Genomic DNA, 24,958 nt, shown 5'->3' on the forward strand with positions numbered 1-24,958 from the left:
ACCTCATCTGTAAAATGGGGATTGAGACGGTGAGCTCCACATGGGACAGGAACTGTGTCCGCCCCTGTATGCGCGGATCCACCCGAGGGCTCGGTACGGTGCCTGGCATGAAGTAAACACTTAAGAAATACCATAATTATTTTAATTCATTCAGTCATTCATTCAGTTGTATTTATTGAGGGCTTACTGTGTGCAGAGCACTGTACTAAGCGCTTGGGAGAGGAAAATGCAACAGTAAACGGATGCGTTCTGTAAGAAACCAAAGCAGGCTTACTGGCTGGTGAGAGTTCTCTGGTTGGTGAGTCTCCGGCTGTTTGCTCACTGGCTGTACCGTTGAGGAGGACTTGTTCGTCTTTTTAGGTAACTGCTGTTTGCCCTCTGAGAGGTGATATGACTGACTCTGGGAATGTAGAGAGAAAGAGGCATTCAAAGATCAATTCAACCTTGTGGCTTTTGAAGTACAGAAATCAGTCCAAAGCTAGCGAGTGGCTTGGGATGGGGTGGAGCACTGAGGCAGCACCCCCAAAGGCAATTTAGGGTGCCAAAATGGGAGTCTTTGCCCAGAGACAGGCTATGAAGGCTTTCGTAAATAAAAAATTCCAACTGACTGCATCCGGGGAACTAATCTGAAACTCCCTGAAGGAAATCCTTTAGGATTGGGTTCTTGGACATTTGTAAACTCTCGTCAAAAATGCTGGATTATCAGCAGAATCATTTTTAGCACAAAAATTCAGATATTCCTTTTTCTGCGCTCCGTCTATACAGACTATATGCATTCACAGGCAAAAAGACACAGAAATACACGCATGCACGAACATTTATCATTCCCGTGAGACTAGTGTAGCTTCACATAACCTATTTGAATTCCCTTACGCAGAAGCATTCTTAAAACCCAACCATCATTAAACGAAGCTCTCGGATAGGAGTATTTACCACCAAATTCCAGAACTGTTTGCGCTCACATGAGAAGTTAATCCAATCATGGAATTTCTTTGGAAGTTCATTAGAGATGTTCCATTAGCTAGTTAATTATCATTAGATACACTTCCATTCTGCAGCCCTAATTACTCGGGATTCTTGAGGACAGATCTGTAGATTTGATTATCATGAAGCCACCCCAACACTTAGTACAGTGCTTGGCACAAAGTAAGCGGTTGACGAATATCATCATCATCATCGTCGCCGTCGTTATTATTATTAGCTTGAGCTGAAGTTGCCCAGAACAGCTCCTATTTTGGACTCACTTTCTTCAAGATTTCTTTAAGGTACCGTAATTAGATTCTAGCCTTCTGTTTTGTTCTTTGGACCAGCGTCAATGACAGACCGAACTGCCTTCTCTCCGATGAAGAAATGCTCATAATGCAATTTAAAATCTCACTGCTTTTGAAATAGATTATGAAGCAGACTGACTTCGCAGGAATTGATCTTGCTCCGTTGTAAGGCCCCATTAGAAATTGCAATTTTACATTCATTGGTTCATAAATTAATGTTTATCAGCTGCCTGGAAAAATGAAAGTACATTTTGCTTACCAGGTGAAACGTTACTTACATGACTATTGCCCATTTTAGTTTTGCACGGATCCAAATGATCCAGTTGCTTCGAGGTTCACTAGCGCATCAGTTGTGCCGGAAAAGCCTTATAATACTTTTCCCAGCGAGTGTGACTTCTTGTGATTAATAAGTAACTTTTGACATTTTGTTTGCATAATTTATAGGCGGGTGTGCTTGGGAAGTCTACCTTGTCTTGTAAGGAAGACTCCTTTAGTAAGTGCTTTGATAAATACCACCGATCGATGGGTTTAGATGTGGAATTAGGAGTAGAAGATATTTAGGTTTATCACCAACGGTATTTATTGAGCGTTTACTCTGTGCAAAGCACAGTACTAAGCGGTTGGGAGAGTACGATACAACAGAGGGGTGACTCTCAGGAAGAATAGACTGGAACTTTGATCCTGTATAGTTGGTGAAGGGTGAGGGAGGGTGGGGGTGGCCTTGGGGTAGGAGGAAGGTGGGGGTGATGTTGAGGGGAAATTCTTTGTGTTTGCTGGGAAATCGAGCCCCTATTACGTACAGGTTGTCTTCCTTGGAAGATAACACGGCTGAGCGCGTGAGTGAGGCGGGTCCACCCAGGACCATTCAGTTTTTCTGAAGCAACAACAGGCTGTCATTCCTCGAGGAACTCTCTCCCCCTTCATATTCGACAGATCACCACTCTCCCCGCCTTCCAAGCCTTACTAAAAGCACATCTTGTCCAAGAGGTCTCCAATCTCTCATTTCCTCTACTCCCTCTCCCTTCTCTGTCTCTTTACCACTTGGATCTGACCCTTTAAGCACTTGATATTCACCCCACGGCAGCCTCACGGAAAGTACGTACGAACCCGTAATGTATTTTCACGACTGTCTCTCCCTCTAGATTGTAAGCGCTTTGCCGGTAGGTTAGCTCCTCCCGATTCCGCTGTCGTGCGCTCCCAAGCGCCCTGCACACAGTAAGCGCTGAATAAGTATCATTGATTGACCGATTGCCTCCTCACCTCACCGCCTGAATTATTCATCTGCTCCGTGGAGGCCTCCGTCTCTGATTTCTGCCTGCGCTTTTTGCCTTCTGATCACCGTGCCTCCCGGCAGTATGTGTAGACCTGAGAGCTGATGGAAGCAATGTTGCCCGTGGAAAGAGTGGCTGTATTGCTGCTCAACATTTTGCACTCTCTAAAGTAATTTGCATCCTCGTCGAGTTAGAAAACTGGACACCTCTCTCTTCCATCACATACAGACATATTATAAAAAGACAGTGGGAAAGTAAGGGCTGACATTCGGAAGAGAGAGAAAGGTGGAAGGGGAGGAAAGAGGGATTGTGTATGGAGGCAGAGGTCTCCTTGTCACTGCAGGCTTCTGTTACTGATGTGAATTCAAAACTCCCCAAGGAGAGAATAAAGAAAACAGCGGCCTTAACAGGCTTGAAAAGGTGACTCGGCCTAGAAAAGCAAGGAGACATTCATACTCCAAAGAATCGCCTCATAGTAGCTGCCTGAAAAGAGGAAGCGATACCGTAATGGAGAAGGTGGGGGAGAGGGCCTTTGCACTGAGGAAGTACTTCCCTTCTGAAGAGGGGCAAAGGGGTCACGGGCACCCTTTCATTAACTTCACACACCCTGAAGGTGAGTTGGCAAAGGCATTATCCATTTCTCTTTTATGGATGGAGAAACTGCCACAGCGAAAGATTCCATATCCTACCCACACTGAGACGGAGGGTGAATCGAGAATAGAATTCACACCCTGATTCCAGTGGCTTTGAACTGCCGGGTGAAGTGTCCCACACACTCAGTGGAACTTTTGTGAACTGTTAACTAGAAGGCAGCATCCTAAAACTTGACTTTTCTTCCTCAGCCTTAACTCTACCTCCAGATCTCTGTGTGACTTTGAGATCTCTGTGCCTTGGTTTCTCCCCTGCAGATAATTATACCTGTCCTGCCATTCATTCCTCCCAGCAATGCTATAAAGATAAGTGCATTTATCGACAACCAAAGTACTACAGTAAATAATAATGATAATGATGGCATTTATTAAGCGCTTACTGTGTGCCAAGCACTGTTCTAAGCGCCCGAGGGGATACAAGGTGAGCAGGTGGTCCCACGTGGGGCTCACAGTCTTAATTCCCATTTTACAGATAAGATAACTGAGGCCCAGAGAAGTTAAGTGACTTGCCCAAAGTCACACAGCTGACAGGAGGGGGAGCCGGGATTAGAACCCATGACCTCTGACTCCCAAGCCCGGGCTCTTTCCACTGAGCCACGTTGCTTCCCTAAAAGCACAGCACAAAATGTAAAGATTACGGATCACTCTGCTCCTGACTCGGTGTGCTAAATTACGAACGTAGAAGAAGTTTGATTATGGGACAACCAGGACTTAAATCAGTACATATCTTTTAGACTAAATAGATGCATTGCTATCCCTTTAATCATGGTTCCTTTTTCTGATGATCAGAAGCAAGGAAATTGGCAGGATGGGAAAAAGAAAGAGAAGATCAGGGCATTTTTACCTCGCTTTTATTGAATTTTTTGAAACTTTAGTCAAGGAAACTGAGCGTTGAGGACAGGATCTATCAGGTTCGAGGATGATCTCAGTTACGAATTTGGGCGTGAAACGTGTTTTTAAAAGTAAAGATTTTTAATCAAAACAGGTGCGTAGGATTCAGAATCCCAGTGTAGGTCTTAACAAAATTTCTGCTTTTGAGTAATTAAGTTATAAACTGGATAGCACATGAGATTTTGATAAAAGAAGTAACCAAACTGGTTTGGAATTTCTTTCAAAGCAAACAATGACAGTATATTCTGAAGAAATTCTATCAGTAGGTGTATCAAATTGCTCCAAGATAAGCATATGGTACCAGGTAATTGCTTGCACTAACTAATGTTGGCTTACCCACCGATGGAATCATGACCTTCATAGTTTACTTATAAACTAGAGGAACAGCATGGGCTAGTGGATAGAGCATGGGCCTGGGAGGCAAAGGCCCTGGGTTCTAGTCCTGCCTGCGCCACTCTTCTGTTATGTGACCTTGGGCAAGTTCCTTCACTTCTCTGTGCTTGTTACCTCATCTGTAGAATGGGGATTAAGATTGTCAGCCCCATGTGGGGCAAGGACTGTGTCCAAACTGATTGGCTTGTATCTACCCCAGTGCTTAGAACAGTGCTCTGCACATAGTAAGCGCTTAACAAGCACCATAATCATTATTATTCTTCATAGAAGTTACTCTCTCTTTAGAGAATATAACACAAAACTAGGACCCTGGGATCAGTTTGATGAGTATGAGTCTCCCATCAAAGAACTACTTGCAGCAAGACAAGCAATATTTGATTGTTGCATTTGTTAAGCACTGTTCTAAGCCCTGGGGGGGGGATACACGGCAGTCAGGTTGTCCCACGTGGGGCTCACGGTTTTAATCCCCATTGTACAGATGGGGTAACTGAGGCACAGAGAAGTTAAGTGACTTGTCCAAAGTCACACAGCTGGCAAGCGGCGGAGTCGGGATTAGAACCCATGACCTCTGACACCCAAGCCCGGGGTCTTTCCCCTGAGCCACGCTGGTCCACCTTCAGAGCTTTCAGTTTATCAAAGGTACAGAACAAGCTGAGAAGCCTGCCTGAAAAAAGGTGGGGCTGTCAAGGCTGAAGAAATCCCAGCGCTTGGCAGACTGAAACCAAACAATGCTATCTACATCTATGTGCCCCTGAGAAATCGTTTCTAGTAGTTATGCTGGTATTTATTAAGCACCTACAGGGTGCAAAGCACTGAGCTAAGCACTTGGTGGGGCGAGGGGGACTCCTTGGATGCGAATTACACACAAACTCGGCCTCCTGGTCTCTAACAAAAAAATGAGGGAGGCAGAGCAGTGGACACGTAAGGAGAAAGAGCGCAGTAAAACCAGAAAATGTACACGACAAGGCTCGGAGTCCAACATTTCTGGTGATAAAAAGGTCAGGCCGGGGCCTCGCGGCGCTCTCACCCAAGTCCAGAATCTAATTCCGGTCAGAGCCTCCCCAAAGCCGGAGTCGTTGGCGGGCCCGCTGGCTCAAGGCATGTGGAGACTGAAGTCTCGGGAGAGGCTCCATGTTGTACCGTTGGGCGGTCCGCAAGGGAGGAAGGCCGAAGGCATGCGTCCGATGCGGCCCCCGTCTCCTGGCCCGTACACAGCGATTTCTGGTCAAAAGAAACCTCTTGTCTATCTTGTCGCGTGATGAGCAGCCATATTGGGCACTCCACAGATCCTTTATTATGGCCATTTTAACCGTTATAACCATTCCTCTCCCCCTTCCCCTCTTCCCCCCACCCATATTTTGAAGGAGGAAATAAAATACTATTTTTGTCAGCGGTAATATCAGTACACGCTGGGGTACAAAGAGGAACAGGGTCAGAATGCCGCAGTCCGAGGCTTCTGGAGACGTGCGAAATCCAGGGTAGGAAGAGAAAGGTCCAGAGTTAGTAAACATCATCCCCGCCCTCCAGGAATTTACAATCTTGCAGCATTTCCTTTCTTTTGCCAGCCTATCATTTTAGATCAGCTCGAAACCAAGAGTCACAGGTAAATAGTTTCCATCAAATCAAGGCTCTCTAAAGATTTGCAAGTCATTGGGAATGAGGAAATGTGTAAATAAGAATGCCAATCAATGAGCAGTTACTATGTAGGGCTTGGGAGGGAACAGTGCAGTTCCCGGCCCTCGGTGTGCTTAAAATTCCCCATTATTCAGGGAGCTACTATTTTCTCTACTGGTTTAATCATCTCTCACTAAATGATAGTGCATCCATTCAAAATGTAAATCAAAGTCACGAAAGAGAAGCAGCGTGGCTTAGTGGAAAGACCCCGGGCTTGGGAGTCAGAGGTCATGAGTTTGAATCCCCGCTCTGCCACTTGTCAGCCGTGTGACTGTGGGCAAGTCACTTCACTTCTCTGTGCCTCAGTTCCCTCATCTGTAAAATGGGGATTAACTGTGAGCCTCAGGTTCACCTGATGCTGAACCTGATGACCCTGTATCTCCCCCAGCGCTTAGAACAGTGCTCCGCACATAGTAAGCGCTTAACAAATACCAACATTATTAAAAGACCTCATAGACCCCTGGTGAGTTGGAATGGGGTTGATGGGATCATTTTATTCAACTGCAATAGAAAGGTTTAAACTGGCTGAGGATTCCCTAGTCAGGGAATTTACAACCCTTGGAAAATGTCAGCCTCTAGTGGTGTCCAAAATTATTATCCTACGTTTCTGCAGGAGTGAGGAACTGTCTGTTACCGACTTGTACATTCCAAGCGCTTAGTACAGTGCTCTGCACATGGTATGCGCTCAATAAATACTATTGAATGAATGAATGAAAGAAAATCGATGGCAGTGATGAAGTGTTCACCCTGCGAGGAGCACTGTACTGAACGCTCACCTTCTGAAGAGAACTGCGCTGATCGCTTGGAGAGAACCATAGAGTAAGGAGACAGGATCCCTGCCTTCAACTATCTTACAATCTAGTCGGGGAGAGAGAAATCAAAATAAATTACAGGCAGGGGAAGCAACCTGTAGGACAGGTATGTAACTGCCGTGGGAAAAGTAAATGTTTAGAAGACACAGACTCGAGTGCAGAGGTAATGGTGGTATTTGTATTTGTTAAGCGCTTACTATGTGCAGGCCACTGTTCTAAGCGCTGGGGGAGATACAGGGTCATCAGGTTGTCCCACGTGGGGCTCACAGTCTTCATCCCCATTTTACAGATGAGGTCACTGAGGCCCAGAGAAGTGAAGCGACTCGCCCGCAGGCACACAGCTGATAAGTGGAGGAGCCGGGATTTGAACCCATGACCTCTGGCTCCTAAGCCCGGGCTCTTTCCACTGAGCCCCGCTGCTTCTCTATGATGTAGTAGGTAATGTAGTTGGGAGGGAAGATTAATAATGATAATGTTGGTGTTTGTTAAGCGCTTCCTATGTGCAGAGCACTGTTCTAAGCGCTGGGGGGATACAGGGTCATGATAATGTTGGTGTTTGTTAAACGCTTCGTATGTGCAGAGCACTGTTCTGAGCGCTGGGGGGGTGGATACAGGGTCACGATAATGTTGGTGTTTGTTAAGCGCTTCCTATGTGCAGAGCACTGTGCTAAGCGCTGGGGGGGTTACAGGGTCATGATAATGTTGGTGTTTGTTAAGCGCTTCCTATGTGCAGAGCACTGTGCTAAGCGCTGGGGGGGATACAAGGTCATGATAATGTTGGTATTTGTTAAGCGCTTCCTATGTGCAGAGCACTGTGCTAAGCGCTGGGGGGGATACAGGGTCATGATGATAATGTTGGTATTTGTTAAGCGCTTCCTATGTGCAGAGCACTGTGCTAAGCGCTGGGGGGGATACAGGGTCATGATGATAATGTTGGTATTTGTTAAGCGCTTCCTATGTGCAGAGCACTGTGCTAAGCGCTGGGGGGGGATACAGGGTCATGATGATAATGTTGGTATTTGTTAAGCGCTTCCTATGTGCAGAGCACTGTGCTAAGCGCTGGGGGGGGATACAGGGTCATCAGGTGGTCCCACGTGAGGATGCAGAGCGGGAGCCCCGCCTGGGACCACCTACCCACCCCGTGTGTCCCCTAGCCCTTAGAACGGTGGTCGGGAACATAACGGACGCTTAAGCAACTCCCATCATTATGATGGAGAGGAGGGTGAGGCGGGGGCGCATGCGCGGCGGGCGGGGTGGGCGGGGGCTTCCCGCCTCCGCCGCCCCCTCCGCGCACGCGCGCGGCGGGGGAGGGGAGGCGGCGCGTGCGCGGGGGGCGTGGCGGAAGTGACGTCGGGGTTTCCGGTGGGGGCAAGTAGGAAGTGAGCGGCCGCCGCGGAGCCCGCTGCCGCCGTCGTCGTCGTCGTGGGGCTCCGTCCCCGCGCCGCCCCGCCCCCCCCCCGCCCCCCTCCCCCCCCGGGCGCCATGAACGTGGACGTGGACTTCCACATCCGACACAACTACCCCTGGAACAAGCTGCCGGCCAACGTCAGACAGGTACCCGCCGCGACACAGACCCCGACCCCCCACCCCCCCCTTCCTCCATCCCTCCCCTCCCCCTTCCCCATCCCTCTTCCTCCTCCATTCCTCCCATTCCGCTTCCCCACCCTCCCCTTCCTCCCTCCATCTCCCCTTCCTCCCCCCATCCTCCATCCCTCTCATCCCCCTTCCTTCCCCATGCCCCCTTCCTCCCCTTCCCCCATCCTCCATCCCTCCCCTCCCCCTTCCCCATCCCTCTTCCTCCTCCATTCCTCCCATTCCGCTTCCCCACCCTCCCCTTCCTCCCTCCATCTCCCCTTCCTCCCCCCATCCTCCATCCCTCTCATCCCCCTTCCTTCCCCATGCCCCCTTCCTCCCCTTCCCCCATCCTCCATCCCTCCCATCCCCCCTTCCTCCTCCATCCCCCCTTCCTCCTCCATCTCCCCTTCCTCCTCCATCTCCCATCCCCTTTACCCCTCCCATCCCCCATGCCCCCTTCCTCCCCCATCTCCCTTCCTCCTGTACCGCTCACACCCCCCCCTCCTCCTCCATCCCCCATCCCTCCTTCCCCCCCATCCTTTCCCTCCCCCAAGCCCCCTTCCTCTCCCATCCCCCTTTCTCCTGTATCCCTCCCATCCCCCTTCCTGCTCCATCCCTCTTCCTCCTGCATCCCCCCTTCCTCCCCCATCCTCCATCCCCCCACCCCCCTTCCTTCCCCACCCCCCCCATCCCCCTCTCACCGGCACCCCCCTCCCCGGCCTCCCACTTCCCGATAGTAATTACTGCTAATAATAATGGGGATGGTGTTTGCTAAGCGTTTACTAGGTGCCAAGCACCTTTCTGAGCGCTGGAGTAATAATAATGACGGTATCTGTTACACACTTACTCTGTGCCAAGCACTGTTCTAGTTGCTGGGGGAGATACAGGGTAGTCAGGTTGTTCTACATGGGGCTCACAGTCTTAATCCCCATTTTACAGATGAGGGAACCGAGGCACCCGGAAGCGAAGTGACTTGTCCAAGGTGATCCAGTTGATAAGTGGCGGAGCCGTGATTAGAACCCACGACCTCTCCAAGCCCGGGATCTTGCCACTAAGCCACGCTGGGTAGATACCAGTCATCAGGTTGCCCCAAATGGGGCTCACAGTCTCCGTCCCCATTTGACAGACGAGGGCACCGAGGCCCAGAGACGTGAAGTGGCTTGCTCGAGGTCCCACAGCAGACAGGTGGCGGAGTGAGATTAGCACCCACGTCCTCTGACTCCCAAGCCCGGGCTCTTGCCACTCAGCCATGTTGCTTTGGGTGTCTTACCCTGTGCTGAGGGTCAGGGTTGATCCAGGATCATCAGATGGGACACGGTCCGTGTCCCGGGTCAGAGGGAGAGAGAGGACACGTTTCTTCGTTGTCGTGTGTTCTGAGCGCGTACTGGGTGCGGAACCCTGTACCAAGAGCTTGGGAGAGTAGGCTGCAACACTAAACGGACACATTCCCTACCCTCAGTGAGTTTACAGTGCAAAGGGAATTAGACTCCATTCCCCATGTATTTAATCCCCACGTTCAGAAGAGGAAACCGAGGCTCAGAGAAGGAACTTACCCAAGGTCACATAGGCTGGTGGTGGAGCCAGGATTAGAACTCAGTTCTCCCAATTCCTAGGTCTTTGCTCGGCCCTCCCCCAAGGCAGGCTGCTTCTCGGGATGCTTTGGTATAGAGCCACCGGCTGGCAAGGGGACGGGGGTCGTGATTGTAATGATAATAGTAATGTTGGTATTTGTTAAGCGCTTACTACGTGCCGAGCACTGTTCCGAGCGCCGGGGGAGATACAGGGTCATCAGGTCGTCCCACGTGAGGCTCCCAGTTAATCCCCATTTTACAGATGAGGTCACTGAGGCCCAGAGAAGTGAAGTTCATTCAGTAGTATTTATTGAGCGCTTACTATGTGCAGAGCACCGTACTGAGCGCTTGGAATGAACAAGTCGGCAACAGATAGAGACGGTCCCTGCCGTTTGACGGGCGCACGGTCTAGTCTGAGTGAAGTGACTTGCCCACGGTCACACGGCTGACAAGTGGCCGAGCCGGGAGTCGAACCCGTGACCTCCGACTCCGAAGCCCAGGCTCTTTCCGCTAAGCCAAGCTGCTTCCCCTAGGTTTTTAGCCTTCCTCCAGAACTTAAAGTGCGACAGAAGAGATGTCAAGTGATCGAAAACCCCAAAAAGAGATCGTCTCTGAAACGTCGCTAAGGTGTTTAATGATGTTGGTATTTGTTTTGTAATGTTGGTTGGAAGAAAATGGGTGGCGTTGGAACGGCACGAGTATTAAAATGAAAAGCCCGTGAAACTTGGATGAGCGTCGGGTTTAATGGGCTTCTGACTCTGCCAGATAGGCCGTTTCCTCTACAACCTGACCCACTTTTGATCTTTTGGGTTTTGTGCCAAGCCCAGGCAGATAACTGCGGGGGGGGGGGGGGGGGAACCACCTCTCTTTCTCTCTTCCACCCCTTTGCCCTTGGTAAAGTGGAAACAGCATAAGGGGAAATGGACATTGAATGAAGTTGATCCCGAGTATGAATAATTCAACTTCTGTGAGCAATGAGGCAGTGCCGTTTTTCCTGAACGGAAAACTGAGGCGCTTCTCTCTGCCTTCGAAATAAAAGTGTCAGAAGTAAAGAAATTAAGGTGCGTTATTTTTTTAGCAAGCGATCTCTCAAGGTAGCGGGCGAGGTTGGCAAAAGATTCGGCTTGGCCACTGGCACAAGGCTGGATTTGGCAGTAGCAGCTACAGATGTTCCTTGATAGGGTTGTAAAACTCCACGCCGTTGACCCTGTGTTTTCCCAGGACACCTCTGTGGCTTGTGATTTAAAGATGGGGTGAAATGCATCTTCCTTGTACGCAATAAACTTCCTTGACTTGGGTAAATTCCCCCTGGTGAGAGAGACGCGGCCCATGCTGATGATCCTTTGAGAAGAGTCTCGCCAAACCACGTGGCTGACCTGGGGAGTTGCCGACCGGTTTCAGGTTTTTCCAGAATCCCTGAATGTATTAATGTAGAAATAACATTGTAGCCCAGCAATTTGAATCCATCTCCTGCGGAAGCTAAAAGGTAATCAAATAAAAGCCACGGACCACAGCTCGTTCCGTAGGCGTTTAATGACATTCCTGGGTCCGTCCAGGGCCTGTTCTCTCTCTGATGGCGGCGGGAGTTTGCTTGGGAGAACGGGTTGGTGATTGCCCCTCTTGCCATCCAAAATTAAAAGAAAATTTTCTGCATCGTCAACAACGGTATTTGTTGAGTGCTTTCCGTGTGCAGAGCGCTGTACTAAACCCTTGGGAGAGTACACGACAACGGAATAGGTAGACACATTCCCGGCCTACTACACCCCGGGGTCGTTCTCGGACCCCCAGACGTTCGGTAGTTATCGCACTGTGAACCTTAATCTAATTAAGGCATCGGGATGAGAATGAGTAGCATTTCTCAGATGCTTACTTTGTGCCAAAGCACTTACTGAGCACTTGGAAATAATGATGTTGGTATTTGTTAAGCGCTTACTATGTGCACAGCACTGTTCTAAGCGCTGGGGGAGATACAGGGCAATCAGGTTGTCCCTAGTGAGGCTGACAGTCTTCATCCCCATTTTACAGATGAGGTCACTGAGGCCCAGAGAAGTGAAGCGACTTGCCCAGAGTCTCACAGCTGACAAGTGGCGGAGGCGGGATTCGAACCCATGACCTCTGACACCCAAGCCCAGGCTTTTTCCACTGAGCCTCGCTGGAAAACAAGCACAGAGATGAGAAATGGTTACTTCATGAAGAGATCCAAATTCTAGTTCTGCGCTCACGAGACTTAATCCCTCACTGGGGTTCCAGAGGGTCGGCGAGGGAGAGGAGATCTTTTCTTTATGGGAGGTGCTCTCTTGAGCACGTTCCGAGGCTTCGTTTTCTGTAACTACAAGTTGTGGAAAAACCCGGGTCGTGAAGCCTCTCTCTTCCCCGGCTCGGTGCTCGTTGTCAATCACAAACGTGAAAAGGGGAGACGTTCTGGGGAAGCGAACCCATGGCCTGGGAGGCATTTAGTTGTGCTCGCCGTGAGACCATTTCGGACCATTTGGAAGGCAAATCCAAAGCACCCAAGTCCTTCTGAGGAATCTGGGAGTCAGAAGGACCTGGGTTCCAATCTGGCCATGGCACCTGGCTCCTTGACTTGGGCAAATGCGGGCGACCCCGAGGCCGTGGAGACGGCTGGGGCTGATTCCTGACTGCCACCCTCCCTCGGCTCCCCCGGGCAAGTCACTTAACGTCTCTGTGCCTCAGTTCCCTCGTCTGTAAAATGGGGATGAAGACTGTGAGCCTACATGGGACAACCTGGTTACCTTATATCTACCCCAGCGCTTAGAACAGCGCTTGGCACATAGTAAGCGCGTAACAAATACCAACACTATTATTATTATTACTTCACTTCTCTGTGCCTCAGTTACCTCATCCGAAAAGGAGGAATTAAGACTGGGTCCAACCTGATAAGCTCCTATCCATCTCAGTGCTTAGTACAGTGCCTGGCACATAATAAGCGCTTAACAAATACCATTTTTTAAAATGCCCCCCAAAATGATTGGGAATTGGGACTCTGAGATCTTTAAAGGAGAAACATTTTGGGAGAGGACTTTCGGGTGCCCCTTGAGAAACGACTGCTGTCAGGGGGTCAGAGGCGAGAGAGACGAGAGCGAAGCATCGGGAAAGAAGTGGAAATTAGAGGAACTGAGGACGTAGGCTGGGTTATAGTGGGAGAACAACAGGGTTAGGCTGTGGGGGAGAGAGCGCGACACAGTGCCTCGGGGCTGAAGAATTTTTACTTGAAACAGCGATGGGCAGACTGGAGCCAACTGCCTACATTTCATAGCCATTCCTTAAAGGAGGGAGAGCAAGGGTGTGTGTCTGTGTGATTAATATGCCTCAGGTAGGCTGGTGTTCTCCCCCTCTAGACTGTGAGCTCATTATGGGCAGGTACTGTGCGTTGATGTATTCTCCCAAGCACTCAGTACAGTGCTTTGCACACAGTAAACACTCCGTAAATACGATCGAATGAATATTACTGTGAGTTTTTCCTAATCAAAATGTTTCGAGTTCCCCGCTTAGACTTCTGAGATTAGGGTGTGAGGAAATTAATAATTCAGGCTCTTATTGAACATTCAAGCCGTTAAGTAATCGTACAGTTGGTCGGAAGAAGCTAACGATCGGAATGGACTTTGTGTTCTAGGGCCTCGGAAACTCACAGAGGGAGTATGAAAAGCAAGTCGTGCTCTACAGCATCCGCAATCAGTTACGCTACAGGAATAACTTAGGTGAGTAGAGACGGTTTGGGGTCAGAGGTGACTGTTAACTTCCCATCTTGGGGGCTTGCCAGACCCGAATAGGCCTAGAGGCAGCTCCCTCTGCCCGGTTTCGTTGGAGACGTACGTCTCTTCTCTCTCCATCTCCCACCTCTCGTCCCACGGTCAAACACACCCCTCCTTTCTGCTCTTGACCCTCGGGCCTGCGGGTGGAGGATTCGCCTAGCCACGCCGGAGACCAAACGGGCGACTGAAGCGAAGCCTTAAAAGAGCATATCATTAAGCGCTCGTGAAGAGGATTTGAAGCGTAGCGCTCTTTAAGGTCAAAGTACCTATTCTCGTTGAGGTTGATTTCTTCAGTATCATTTCTCTAGGCGGGTGGCAATTAGAAGGGTACATGATCTTATTTATTAGTATTTTAATCATTATTCTTGAGCGGGACCGTTAATTATTGTTTGATTAAGAAATTACATCCCTCAAATGCCGCGGAAGGTTTAAAGGCCCCGGCACCGAAACGCTTCTGCAGGACTGATGAGTCGTAACCTCGTTCGTCGGTCATTGCGAGGCGCCTTTAGATCTTTGGCCTCAGATGCCTCCGTGCTTTGAGATAATATTCATAATTCACTATAATCATAATTCTTCCAAGGTACTGCTTCAATTATGTTCTGTTTCCAAATAAGCTACAGGCATTGCCTTATGCCCATAACCTTGGCATTATCCTCTACTCATTCAACCCACATATTCAGCCTGAATATGGTGCTGTCGGTTTTACCTTTGCAGCATCATTAAAATCCACCCTCTCCTCTCCAACCAGACTCCTGTTACACTGATCCCAAGCACTTACGATGTCCCATCTTGACTTCTTCATCAGCCTCCTCCCTGCTTTCTTTGCCTCCTGCCTCTCCTCACTCCTGTCCTTACTTCACTCTGCAAATATCTTAATAATTCAGATTCTTGCGGTTCTTTAACTTTCCTCGGAGAAATTTAGTTTTCCGCTCTGTATTTACCTTTAATTTTGAAAGGTTGTGACACTTAGTTCCGTCTATTCTACTTTCCGGTGTGCCTGCCTCTCTCTTTTTTCTTTTTACGGCATCCTTAATGAACCCAGTGGCATTCGATTATCTGGCATAGCCGTACACTTGTGAAGACTTTGACTGGCTTTCAGACATCCTGTGTTATACCTATTTTGCTAGTGGTTGCCAAGAAAATTGGCTTGAGAATAATATAATGAATTTCACCGAAATGTAGGAGGCCTTTATTTGTTGAAGCCTTCCTTCTTTGAAGTCAGATACTTTTATGAATTTCTGTGTCCAGATAAAAAACGGGTGAGGGAGAAACCAATAGATCTTGTAGTTCTTTACATTGTAGAGTTATTTATTCCTTGCTTCTTTAACAAGCGCTTTGCCTTGTTTAGGTTTCAGTGAGGAAAAGTCATTTCTCTATTATTTTCTCTAAGAATCTGTTCTACCAGTTTTCCTTTGCTTGTCTTCCTTCAGTTATCATCTATTTATGTTATTTTACTGTCCAGTCGTGCAGGAGAATTCATGATCTGTCTTCCCTCCAGTTAAGCACGTGAAGAAAGATGAACGCAAGTACTATGAGGAACTGCTGAAATACAGTCGAGATCATCTCATGTTGTATCCCTACCATCTATCTGATATCATGGTCAAAGGCTTGAGGATTACACCATTTTCCTACTACACGGGAATCATGGAGGTGGGTTTCCAGAGTTGTTACAGATTGCCTCAGCTTTTGTCTCCTCTTATATGAGTCTCCTTAGAGCAGAATGGCATTTGCTAACATTTGCATAAACACAATTTACTTGGGTTTTCTGCAGCAGAATAAATGGTAAGGGGGAGGGAGGGGCCCCTCTGTTATGAAATTCACCATTACTAGCTTCCTCTTAATGTAGCTCCTCAATTTGGAAATCTCCTGATGCTTTCCCAATGTTAAATGTAATGAAACTCAATTTACTGGGTCACTCTTTATTCATTGACTTTTTTTTTTTTTAAACAAGAGAAGTAGAGAGCAATGGCTTTCTCACAGATGCTTCAGTAATTTTCAGTAATTTTTAAATTTTCTTTTTTTATTTCAATAGGATATAATGAACAGTGAGAAAAGCTATGATTCTTTGCCCAACTTTACTGCTGCAGACTGTAAGTAGTAAACCACTGGAATTTTGTTTTTATCGCTGGGAGTTCTGAGTGTGTAGAACATTCTCAGTGTAATCTACCAATTCTTAATCATAGAGTGCTTTGAGATATAGGAGTGAGAACCTAATCCTGGAAGTCACTGTGGGATTAATTACAGTCTTTCCAGTAGCTTTTGCATTCACAAGAGGTAGACCTGGGTTTCGAGTGACTGGACCGTAGATTAGGCCAGAAGCTATTTGGAATCATCACATAATTAATCATAGGAATGCTCCACTTTTTTATTTTGGCAAATTGAAGCTAGCAAAGAAACTCTGTGGCATTAAAGAAGATCACTGTGAAGTTTTTGAAATGTCCCAAGTTTTCCAAGAGCTAATTGACATGATTAGGGCAGTGTGTCTTTAGTGGTTTAAGTGAAATAGTGAACTGTAGTGAATATTAGGTGGGGAAAGGAAGACTTGTTCAGGATATCCCTACTGTAATAATTATGATATTAGTACCATAATAACTGTGGTGCGTGCCAAACTTTGAGCTAAACTTCGGGGTAAATGCAAGATAATCAGATCAGACATAGTTTCTGCCCCACCTGGGGCTCGTCATCTCTCACCATTTTTCAGATGGGCGAACTGAAGCCCAGAGAGGTCGAGTGACTTGTCCACAGCAGACCAGTGGCAGACCTCCGACTAGACCCTGACTCCCAGGCCCAAGCTCTTTACATCAGGCCACACTGCCTCCTAGCCAGTGCTAGGAGAGCGCTAAGGTTTTACTGCCGTGCCCCAGCTAGCGGTCTTAATTGGTTCCTTGGAAAGGATTCAGTGAAAAAGTGCCCAATGAAGAATGGTTTCCCACAGGAAACAATGTAAAGTGCATTTGCATTCCCAAAGTCCCCAAAATTGGATTGAAACAGTAGAAATATATTAAAAAATAATGACCCAATTACGTGATCAAGTAGCAATGTAAATGTGTGCCAAGAGTGAAACAATTTTTTATGTGCATTTCTTAGTTTTCAAAGGGCTATCTTTCCCATTCTATTCACTGTACTAACATAGAATTGTTGTTATCTGTGCCAAACATATCAATCGGTCCGTGGTATTTATTGAGCACTTAGTTAATGCAGAGCACCAAACTAAACACCTGGGAGAGTGCACTACAACGGTGTTGGTAGGTCCCATTTCCTGCCCACAATCAGAGTGTGGCGGGTGGGAGACAGATATTAATAGAAAAGAATTACAGACATGTATACAAAATAACAGATCTGTTATTATGCCTAATTGAAATGGGCTCTAATCACTCAATTCTTGTCAGTCCAAATACTTTAAATGGATGGGGGAGGGAACACGCTTAAGCTAAGGCAAATTTTGCAGCTATCTCTAAGTTGGTAATGCCCTCATAACAAAAAAAAAAAGTGTTGAGAGAAGAGGTTTATCATGGAGATTGTTATACTAATAATAACGCCCAGTTCTGTCAGAATGGATATTTTCACTTAAAGCCATGGCTAGACGGTTGTTAATGTTCGTCCTTCCTCAATGTGGAGTTTGCGAGAACCCACTCCTCTTCCCCTCAACTCGAGGAAAGCTGAGAGTACACATATTAAGTTGGCCGAGAAGCTTTGAGGGAAGAATACTGCAACAAATTGACCTGGGAAGAAGACACTAGGGGTCTAATAAAATGTGGGAACATAAGAGTACTAAATGCTTAATTATAAATTCCAGTATACGTAAGTAATGGCATGACTCTTTTAGGAGGATTTGCTAAGAAGTGAAAATGTTCGTTCTAATTCTTTTGTTTTGAGAGGGGTGGACCTTTAGAATTAGCTTCCAATTTAACCCACTTTGAAAGTGGCCCGGATTATCAAAATAAAACTCCTTTGCTCCTCTTTGAACAAGCAGTATGGGGACGATGGAAATAAAAGGCAAAGGATTTACCTAATGATTTCAAATGCATACAATCCATCTCTTTTCAATTAGAAATAGCCCATTTCGGGAAGTAAAAGCGAATGTGCAGTCTCAGCGAGGCAGATATCTTTTCTTTTTTTTCCCCAAATCTCAAAGACACGATGTGGATAGAACCGATAGCCTCTGAGGGTCTGTATTTAGGGGTGGATGATTTGAATGATTTCCAAGGGAATTTATTACAAATCAACAAGACCAGTTGAAACCGGGTGCCTGGGCCCCTTCCATCTTTGGCCTAGACTCCTCTTCTTTTTCAGACTGGATTGGCTGTAGGATGTTACCATACTAGCTGAAGCATTTCTTTGGCCCGCTTGTTTCGACAGGAAAAGGCCAGCTCGTTACTTGGCAGCAAAGTAACTTTCAGGAGGTCTGGGTCATTCTTGTAAAACTCTCGATGTGAACCGCCGCGGTTATTGTCAGTGGGGCTGGATTTCTGAGATCAGGCAGAAAGTCTTCAGAGATTTCGAAAGACAGGAAAGCTTGTAATAAAGATTCCTAAGCCCCTGCCGTATGTTGAACCAAAATGGCATAATCACAAGCAGAGAGCACCCAGTGAATAAACTTAAGAACCGACTGAAGCTCACATCAGAGGATATGGCGTGACTGTGGATGTCTGGAAAATCATAGTGACGGAAATACCACTTGGTATTCAGCAGGCCGTGGGGGTCGGGAGTAGTGGTTTGGGGCAGAGACATCAGGAGATCACCAGTTTGAGGCAGAGTTGTAGACATTATCAGACTCTGTAAATAGCACTGCAGCACTCAGTAGTCTTTAGCTGTTCCCCATGCTACTTGTTTCAGCCGTACCCATATATTCAGAGCAACTGCCAAGAGAATCATCTTCAGATAGGAAGGAAAGGGATTTTTACGCATACGTGTTTTGCATTCACTTAAAGAATGTGTCTTCCTTTGCATTTATTTAGCAGACTTTCCCAGATGCTTCCACACGGTAACTTCTGAGTCAAAGAGTTTAAGTGATCTGCCCAAAGTTCAAGTCAGTAGATTAGAGGGAGCTAGTCTTGTGACTCCAAACCCATGACTCCTTGCTTTAGGCCCCATAATCTGAAGTATTTCTCTCTCGGTTTGATTTTCTTCAAGGCCCATCTACTTATCTACCTACTCGGGGGAAGCAGTGTGGCCTAATGGGAAGAGCCCAGCGATGGATGTCAAGAGGGCTGGGTTTTAATCCCGGCTCTGACACTTGCCCTCCGGGTAACTTTGGGCAAGTCACAACTTAATTTTTCTGTGCCTGCCTTTCCTCATCCGTAAAATGGGGATAAAATGCCTGTTTTCCCTCCCCTTATCTTGGGAGTCCCTTGGGGGACAGGGATGATGTCTGATCTGATTATTCGCTGTCTATCACAACATGTAACCCAGTGCTTGACACATAGCAGGTGTTTAAAGATGCCACAATTGATTATCTTTATGATTATAGTGTCTACCAACTCCGTTATATTATTATATTGTACTCTCCCAAGCACTTAGTAATAATAACAATAATGTTGGTATTTGTTAAGCGCTTACTATGTGCAGAGCACTGTTCTAAGCGCTGGGGTAGATACAGGGTAATCAGGTCATCCCACGTGAGGCTCACAGTTAATCCACATTTTACAGATGAGGTAACTGAGGCACAGAGAAGTTAAGTGACTTGCCCACAGTCACACAGCTGACAAGTGGCAGATCCGGGAATCGAACCCATGACCTCTGACTCCGAAGCCCAGGCTCTTTACACTGAGCCACGCTGTTTCCCCTAGTACTGGGCATTGCACAAAGTAAGCGCTCAGTAAATACGTGATTGATTTCTGTTGCCTACCCAGATAAAATAAGAAATCTCTTAGAAAAGGAATTATGCGGAAGCCATTCCTTTTAACAACTAAACAAGTGTTTTTTTGCCTCCATTTTAAGCAGAGGACATTTGGTGCTGTGTTGTTTTTTTTAAATAAAAATTTTGGATCTAGAACGTTTGGAATGGTGTCTTTCCAGTCAGCTGAGAAGAGGGAAAGTGACCTAGAAAAATTACTAAACTTCTGCTATTTTTTGAGTCAAAAGAGAGTAAAAAGCTGAGTTAGTCCAAATGGATTTGAAAAAAAAGTCCCAATTTTAAAATATATTTGATAGTTAAAATTGAGAATGCCCTTATGAAAAAATTTAAGATATCTTTGGTGAAATAACTCATATGACTTTTAAATTTCAGGTTTAAGGCTTCTTGGGATAGGAAGAAACCAGTACATCGATCTTATGAATCAGTGTAGGTCCTCCAAAGTAAGTTTGTTTCACGTAACTTTTAATTGACTTTTTAATCTGTTTTTAGTCCAGAGTCTCCCCTTTGTCACCAGACAGAGAAGTTCAATGTTCTAGATAGGGTCCTTGGCATTTGGGCAGATAGCAGACTTGGAGCTCTCCTTTCAGCAAATCAAATGAACAGAAAGGCAGTGCAAGTTCAAGTTTATTTGAAAGATGTTGTTATCAGTGGGTTGACTGCCTCAGATTTACAATGAAAGGAAATCATTTAAATATGTGGAGCTTCAATTTGACTATTTTTCTCTCTTTAGTATCTGTGCATCTTGGGCATTCTTACGTTCTCAGATTCTCTTTGGTATACATACAATACAGTCGTTTTTTTCAGAGGGAGAGGGAGTGATTAAGGACTTTTGAACCTTTGGTATAAAAGGTATCGTGCAATCGTACCAAAAAAGTCATTCATTTAATCAGTGGTATTGAGCGCTTACTCTGTGCTAAGCCCTTGGGAGAGTACAGTACAATAGGAACAGGTAGACACAATCCCTGCCAACAAGGAGTTTACAGTCTGGAGAAGGAGTTTACCGCTCCCGGTTCTCCTCCACCCCCAACCTCCCCACCCCATCCCATGTTTCACAGGGACTATGATGATGAAATTCAGCCTGTTGTATCACTCATCTTAAATTACTAGCCTGGTTGAGGAGCTCTTTAAGGAGGTTAGGAAATGTACCAGACCGAGGGCATCAGAAGAATGATACGTCTATTTGGATATTCCGGGGTATATTATTTCAGGATAGTATGTCATTATCACCAGGTAGCATTTATTACCCACTTAAGTTTGGCATTGTAAAGCATAGTAAATTAAACATAAGCTCTAGCTTCTAGTAGTTTGTAGTTTAAATAAACCAATATTAATGTTGGTATTCGTTATGCGCTCACTCTGTGCCGAGCACTTTTCTAAGCGCAGGGGTAGATACGGGGTAATCGGGTTGTCCCGTGTGAGGCTCTCAGGCTTAATCCCCATTTTACAGACGAGGGAACTGAGGCACCGAGAAGTGAAGCGACTTGCCCAAAGTCACACAGCTGATGGGTGGCGGAGCCGGAATTAGAACCCATGACCTCTGACTCCTAAGCCCGGGCTCTTTACACTGAGCCACGCTACTTCTCGTTACATATTACTCTCCTTTTAAAGATTACCCACATATTTATTGCCTACTCGCATGAATTTGGATTTTGAAGATTTAAAGATTCTTATATTTTGACTCCCTGGTGCCATTTTCAATAATAATAATAATGTTTATTTGTTAAGCACTTACTATGTGCAGAGCACTGTTCTAAGCGCTGGGTAGATACAGGGTAACCAGGTTGTCCCACGTGAGGCTCACAATCTTCATCCCCATTTTACAGATGAGGTAACTGAGGCACAGAGAAGTTAAGTGACTTGCCCACAGTCACACAGCTGACAAGTGATTGTGTAAAGTGCTCTGTAATTTTACCAACCCTAAGGACAGTAGTAACGTGTTGTAGAACTGTAAAAATGAAGCAGTATTGATCTCGAATGGACTGTGCCACTCCAGAAATTTTTCAGAAGGAAAACTGCTCGGGATCTTCTACCAGTGAAGCCAGTAGAGATTGCTGTGGAGGCCTGGTGGGTGGTTCAGGCTGGTTTCATCACAGAAGATGACATAAAGGTATTTTTGATTCCAGGTATTTTAAGCTGAAAACAAATCGTAAATGAGAAAGAAGATAGGAGGTCATCTCCGTCACACTTCTCCTAGGGACCGTACCCACTCTAGCTCAGACTACACCGTCTTATTTGAGCCACACACCAAATTTGTCTCAGGTCGTGCTCCGAGGACTGTTGTTTTAATATTTTTTAATGGTGTTAAGTGCTTACTACGTGCCAGGCACCGTACTAAGCACTGGGGGAAATAGAAAATAGTGAGATTGGACACGGTCCATGTCCCACATGGGGCTCACAGTATCAATCCCCATTTTACAGATGAGGTGACTGAGGCACAGAGAAATGAAGTCACTTGCCCAAGGTGACAAATAGCAGACAAGTAGCCGAGTCGCAATTAGAACCCAGGTCCCCTGACTCCCAGGGCCGTGCTGCTTCCCACTGCACTAAAGGAGTGTGTCGTTAACTTAAGTCTTCAGTATTTGATTCGACATTTACCCCTTTGTTGAATTTAATTTTAATTTAATGAGTCGTCAGATTTTTAAGAGATTAACCCATCAGGATAGCATTTAACCATGAATGATGTCTTTTTATGTTCCTTAGATATGCACTTCAGTTGAGAAATGTGCTGTTGATAAGATCATCGATTCAGGTCCTCAACTCTCTGGGTCACTAGACTACAATGTAGTTCATAGTAAGTGTTGACTGAGTCTTTGGCCGCAGAGAAGTCAGGAACTTGATCTTAAGGACCGTCTGTACTTCCTCCCACGGCTGGTTCTTGCTTTGGATTCGAACCTGTAGCTTTTGAAGTCGATGAGAATCCCCCTTTTGTACCTGGATTCCCTTTGCCGGGCCTTTTCTCAGATCTCAACCTGTGGAAAGGAGACGTGGTGATGGAACTTGTAATAAAAGAGTTCTCTTTAGAAACCTGACAGCGATCGCTGGAGCCACAGAGGGTTAGTGAAATGGATCCTTAAATCAGATATCACACTATCAGTGAAAAGTTAGCTCGGCGTCTGCACTGGAGAATCAAACTGCATCGTAATAAATGGGAAGCAGATTTAGGGAGCAGATTTCGTCAAGGGAAAATTTCAGTGTCAGAGGAGTCGGTCGTATTTATGGAGCGCTTACTGTTCACAGGGCACTGTGCTAAGCGCTCGGGAGAGGACAGTATAACAGACTGTCTTCTTTTTGCATTTAAGAGCTACCATTGGGGGCAAAATGATTTAAGCATCTGAAAAGGGAATTATATTTCAAAACGTAATCACGAACTCTCTTTCTTTAGGTTTATACAACAAAGGATTTATCTATCTCGATGTACCCATATCTGATGACAGTTGCATAGCAGGTAATGCTGAGAAAGTGTCCGAGACAGTATTTCTCTTCAGTCAGGCCGATGGTTAGCGATGCTGGCTTGTCACCAGCCTAGCCGCTCTTTCTCATCCTTTCCTGGAACTCTTTTTTGAGGTGATCGTGATGGTTTTTTCTTTAATGAGCCTTGCAAGAATTCCTCCTCGGAGGTTACGACGCCAGTAGGAAAAGCGGAAGGTTTGAGGGGGGTCGATTCTGTCCTGTTTTGGTGGCAGTGAGAGATGCGGGGCGGAACTAATCCATTTCGTAAAGCTTTCAAGATGCTTATGAGCATCAGAAAGCCACCGCGGATACTGCGTTTTGATGTTTGTTTCTTCTCCATCTTCAGAGTACCATTCGGTGGTAGCTCTTCACCGACCGTATCCAGCTTTGGGCTGGGTTTTTGGCAAAGCGAAGTAAGAGCTCTTAATTTGGAGATAGGCGCGGTTAGCATAGAAGGAGGGATAGGTTCAGAAATGGGCTCTGACTTCTGCTCTCTGGGAACCAGTCAATCGCTGGAATTTGTTGAGTCCTTGCTGTGTGCAGGGCACTCAGTATTCTAAGCACTGGGGAACAACAGTATCACAGTGAAATGAATTTCACAAGGGCGGTGCTCAATCAGAAGAACTGAACGGTGCCTGTTGAAGACTAAGATTCCCCCCCAGGTGTCTCTGAGCGCTCCGGGGTTGCACTGACTAAACCTCCTCCCCGTGAATTTCATTTAGGAAACGGCATTGATGTTCAGAAGTCGCCCCCCCCCCCCCCCCCATTCTGCCCCCGGCCTCATTTCAGCCATTCGTTTCAGCCTCCACTGGCATCAAACTTTTAAAGTCCATCAGTCTTCTGGGTAGCGGTCTGAAGGGCGCAGGAACCAGGCCTAAACTGGGAATTTTCGAGTCCAACCAGAAGTGTCCAATCGAAACCATTCAGTAGCCCTCTGGTGACATTACTGTGAAACCGAATTTAGATTTTTTTCAATGGAAAATGAAAGTTTTCAAATAGTAACTATGGCTTTTATCAATGTGAGCTTTTGCTGGGTTGCATTCTGTGTTAGTGGTCATTTTTAAAATGGGATAGTCAAAGGCTGCTTTTAAAAAAAATCAAATCACTGATGAAAGTTTTCTTTTTTCAGTTCCTCCACTTGAAGGTTTTGTAATGAACCGAGTGCAGGGTGATTATTTTGAAACTCTTCTTTACAAGATATTTGTTTCAATAGATGAGCACACTAATGTCGCAGAGGTGAGTTTCTCAAGAAGACACAAAATCCTAAAATAAGTAATGCAGTTCAATTGTCAATATTATGATAGTGATGCAGTAGTATTGAGGACGTAATGTTCTAGGCCCTATCCATCGAAGGGACCGCCCTCAGATATTTGTGTCATGGTCGTACGTACTGGATTTTGAAAGGAAGACAGCCCTGAGTTCTGTCCAGTGACTCCACCTGTGTCTTTCCGGCGTCAAAGGATTTATCACAAACCTTCAAGTGTCTTCATGTCCCCAAGCGTGGTTCATGAAGTAGGCTGGGGGAAATTGGACTGGGAGCCAACTTTCAGTCCGGCGAGCTGACGTTGGGTTTCTTTGGGCTGGGATGAATATGCTTCACAGGTGTATAAGTAGTCACTGTGGTCCTGTTGGTTGTTTATGCATGTGCGTGCCTGTGTAATTTCCTTCCCCTCCCTCTCCACCCACCCCCTCCAAAGGAAAAAGGACCCCATTCTTCTCCTGCAAGAAAAATGGATGTCAAGTTGGGTTTCAGAAAGCGCTCAGTAAATA

General features: G+C 46.4%; 2 protein-coding genes across 5 annotated transcripts in view; one reads left to right on the top strand and one right to left on the bottom strand.

Moving 5' to 3' along the window:
• ANXA13 (annexin A13) overlaps positions 1 to 2,696 on the bottom strand; it is a 37,529-nt gene extending 34,833 nt beyond the window's left edge. The window contains exons 1-2 of the mRNA XM_039911885.1: positions 2,616 to 2,696; positions 275 to 400 (exon numbers count right to left, since the gene is read on the bottom strand). Coding sequence (XP_039767819.1) covers positions 275 to 400; positions 2,616 to 2,696 — 207 coding nt within the window. The remainder of the gene's footprint in view (positions 1 to 274; positions 401 to 2,615) is intronic.
• Positions 1 to 24,958, top strand: part of FAM91A1 (family with sequence similarity 91 member A1) — a 53,039-nt gene that overhangs the window by 11,485 nt on the left and 16,596 nt on the right. Inside the window, exons 1-10 of one of the 4 annotated variants that reach the window (XM_029064102.1) lie at positions 8,428 to 8,516; positions 11,330 to 11,594; positions 13,743 to 13,827; positions 15,380 to 15,531; positions 15,914 to 15,971; positions 20,111 to 20,178; positions 21,732 to 21,845; positions 22,439 to 22,529; positions 23,121 to 23,183; positions 24,318 to 24,424. In XM_029064102.1, the coding sequence (XP_028919935.1) occupies positions 15,448 to 15,531; positions 15,914 to 15,971; positions 20,111 to 20,178; positions 21,732 to 21,845; positions 22,439 to 22,529; positions 23,121 to 23,183; positions 24,318 to 24,424 (585 nt within the window). In that variant the 5' untranslated portion in view covers positions 8,428 to 8,516; positions 11,330 to 11,594; positions 13,743 to 13,827; positions 15,380 to 15,447. Of the gene's footprint in view, positions 1 to 8,427; positions 8,517 to 10,584; positions 10,736 to 11,329; positions 11,595 to 13,742; positions 13,828 to 15,379; positions 15,532 to 15,913; positions 15,972 to 20,110; positions 20,179 to 21,731; positions 21,846 to 22,438; positions 22,530 to 23,120; positions 23,184 to 24,317; positions 24,425 to 24,958 lie in introns of those variants that run through there. The other 3 variants (XM_029064100.2, XM_029064099.1, XM_007661352.4) reach the window with 3 other exon arrangements.

The sequence above is a fragment of the Ornithorhynchus anatinus genome, chromosome 4 (assembly GCF_004115215.2).
Source record: "Ornithorhynchus anatinus isolate Pmale09 chromosome 4, mOrnAna1.pri.v4, whole genome shotgun sequence".
Taxonomy (NCBI): domain Eukaryota; kingdom Metazoa; phylum Chordata; class Mammalia; order Monotremata; family Ornithorhynchidae; genus Ornithorhynchus; species Ornithorhynchus anatinus.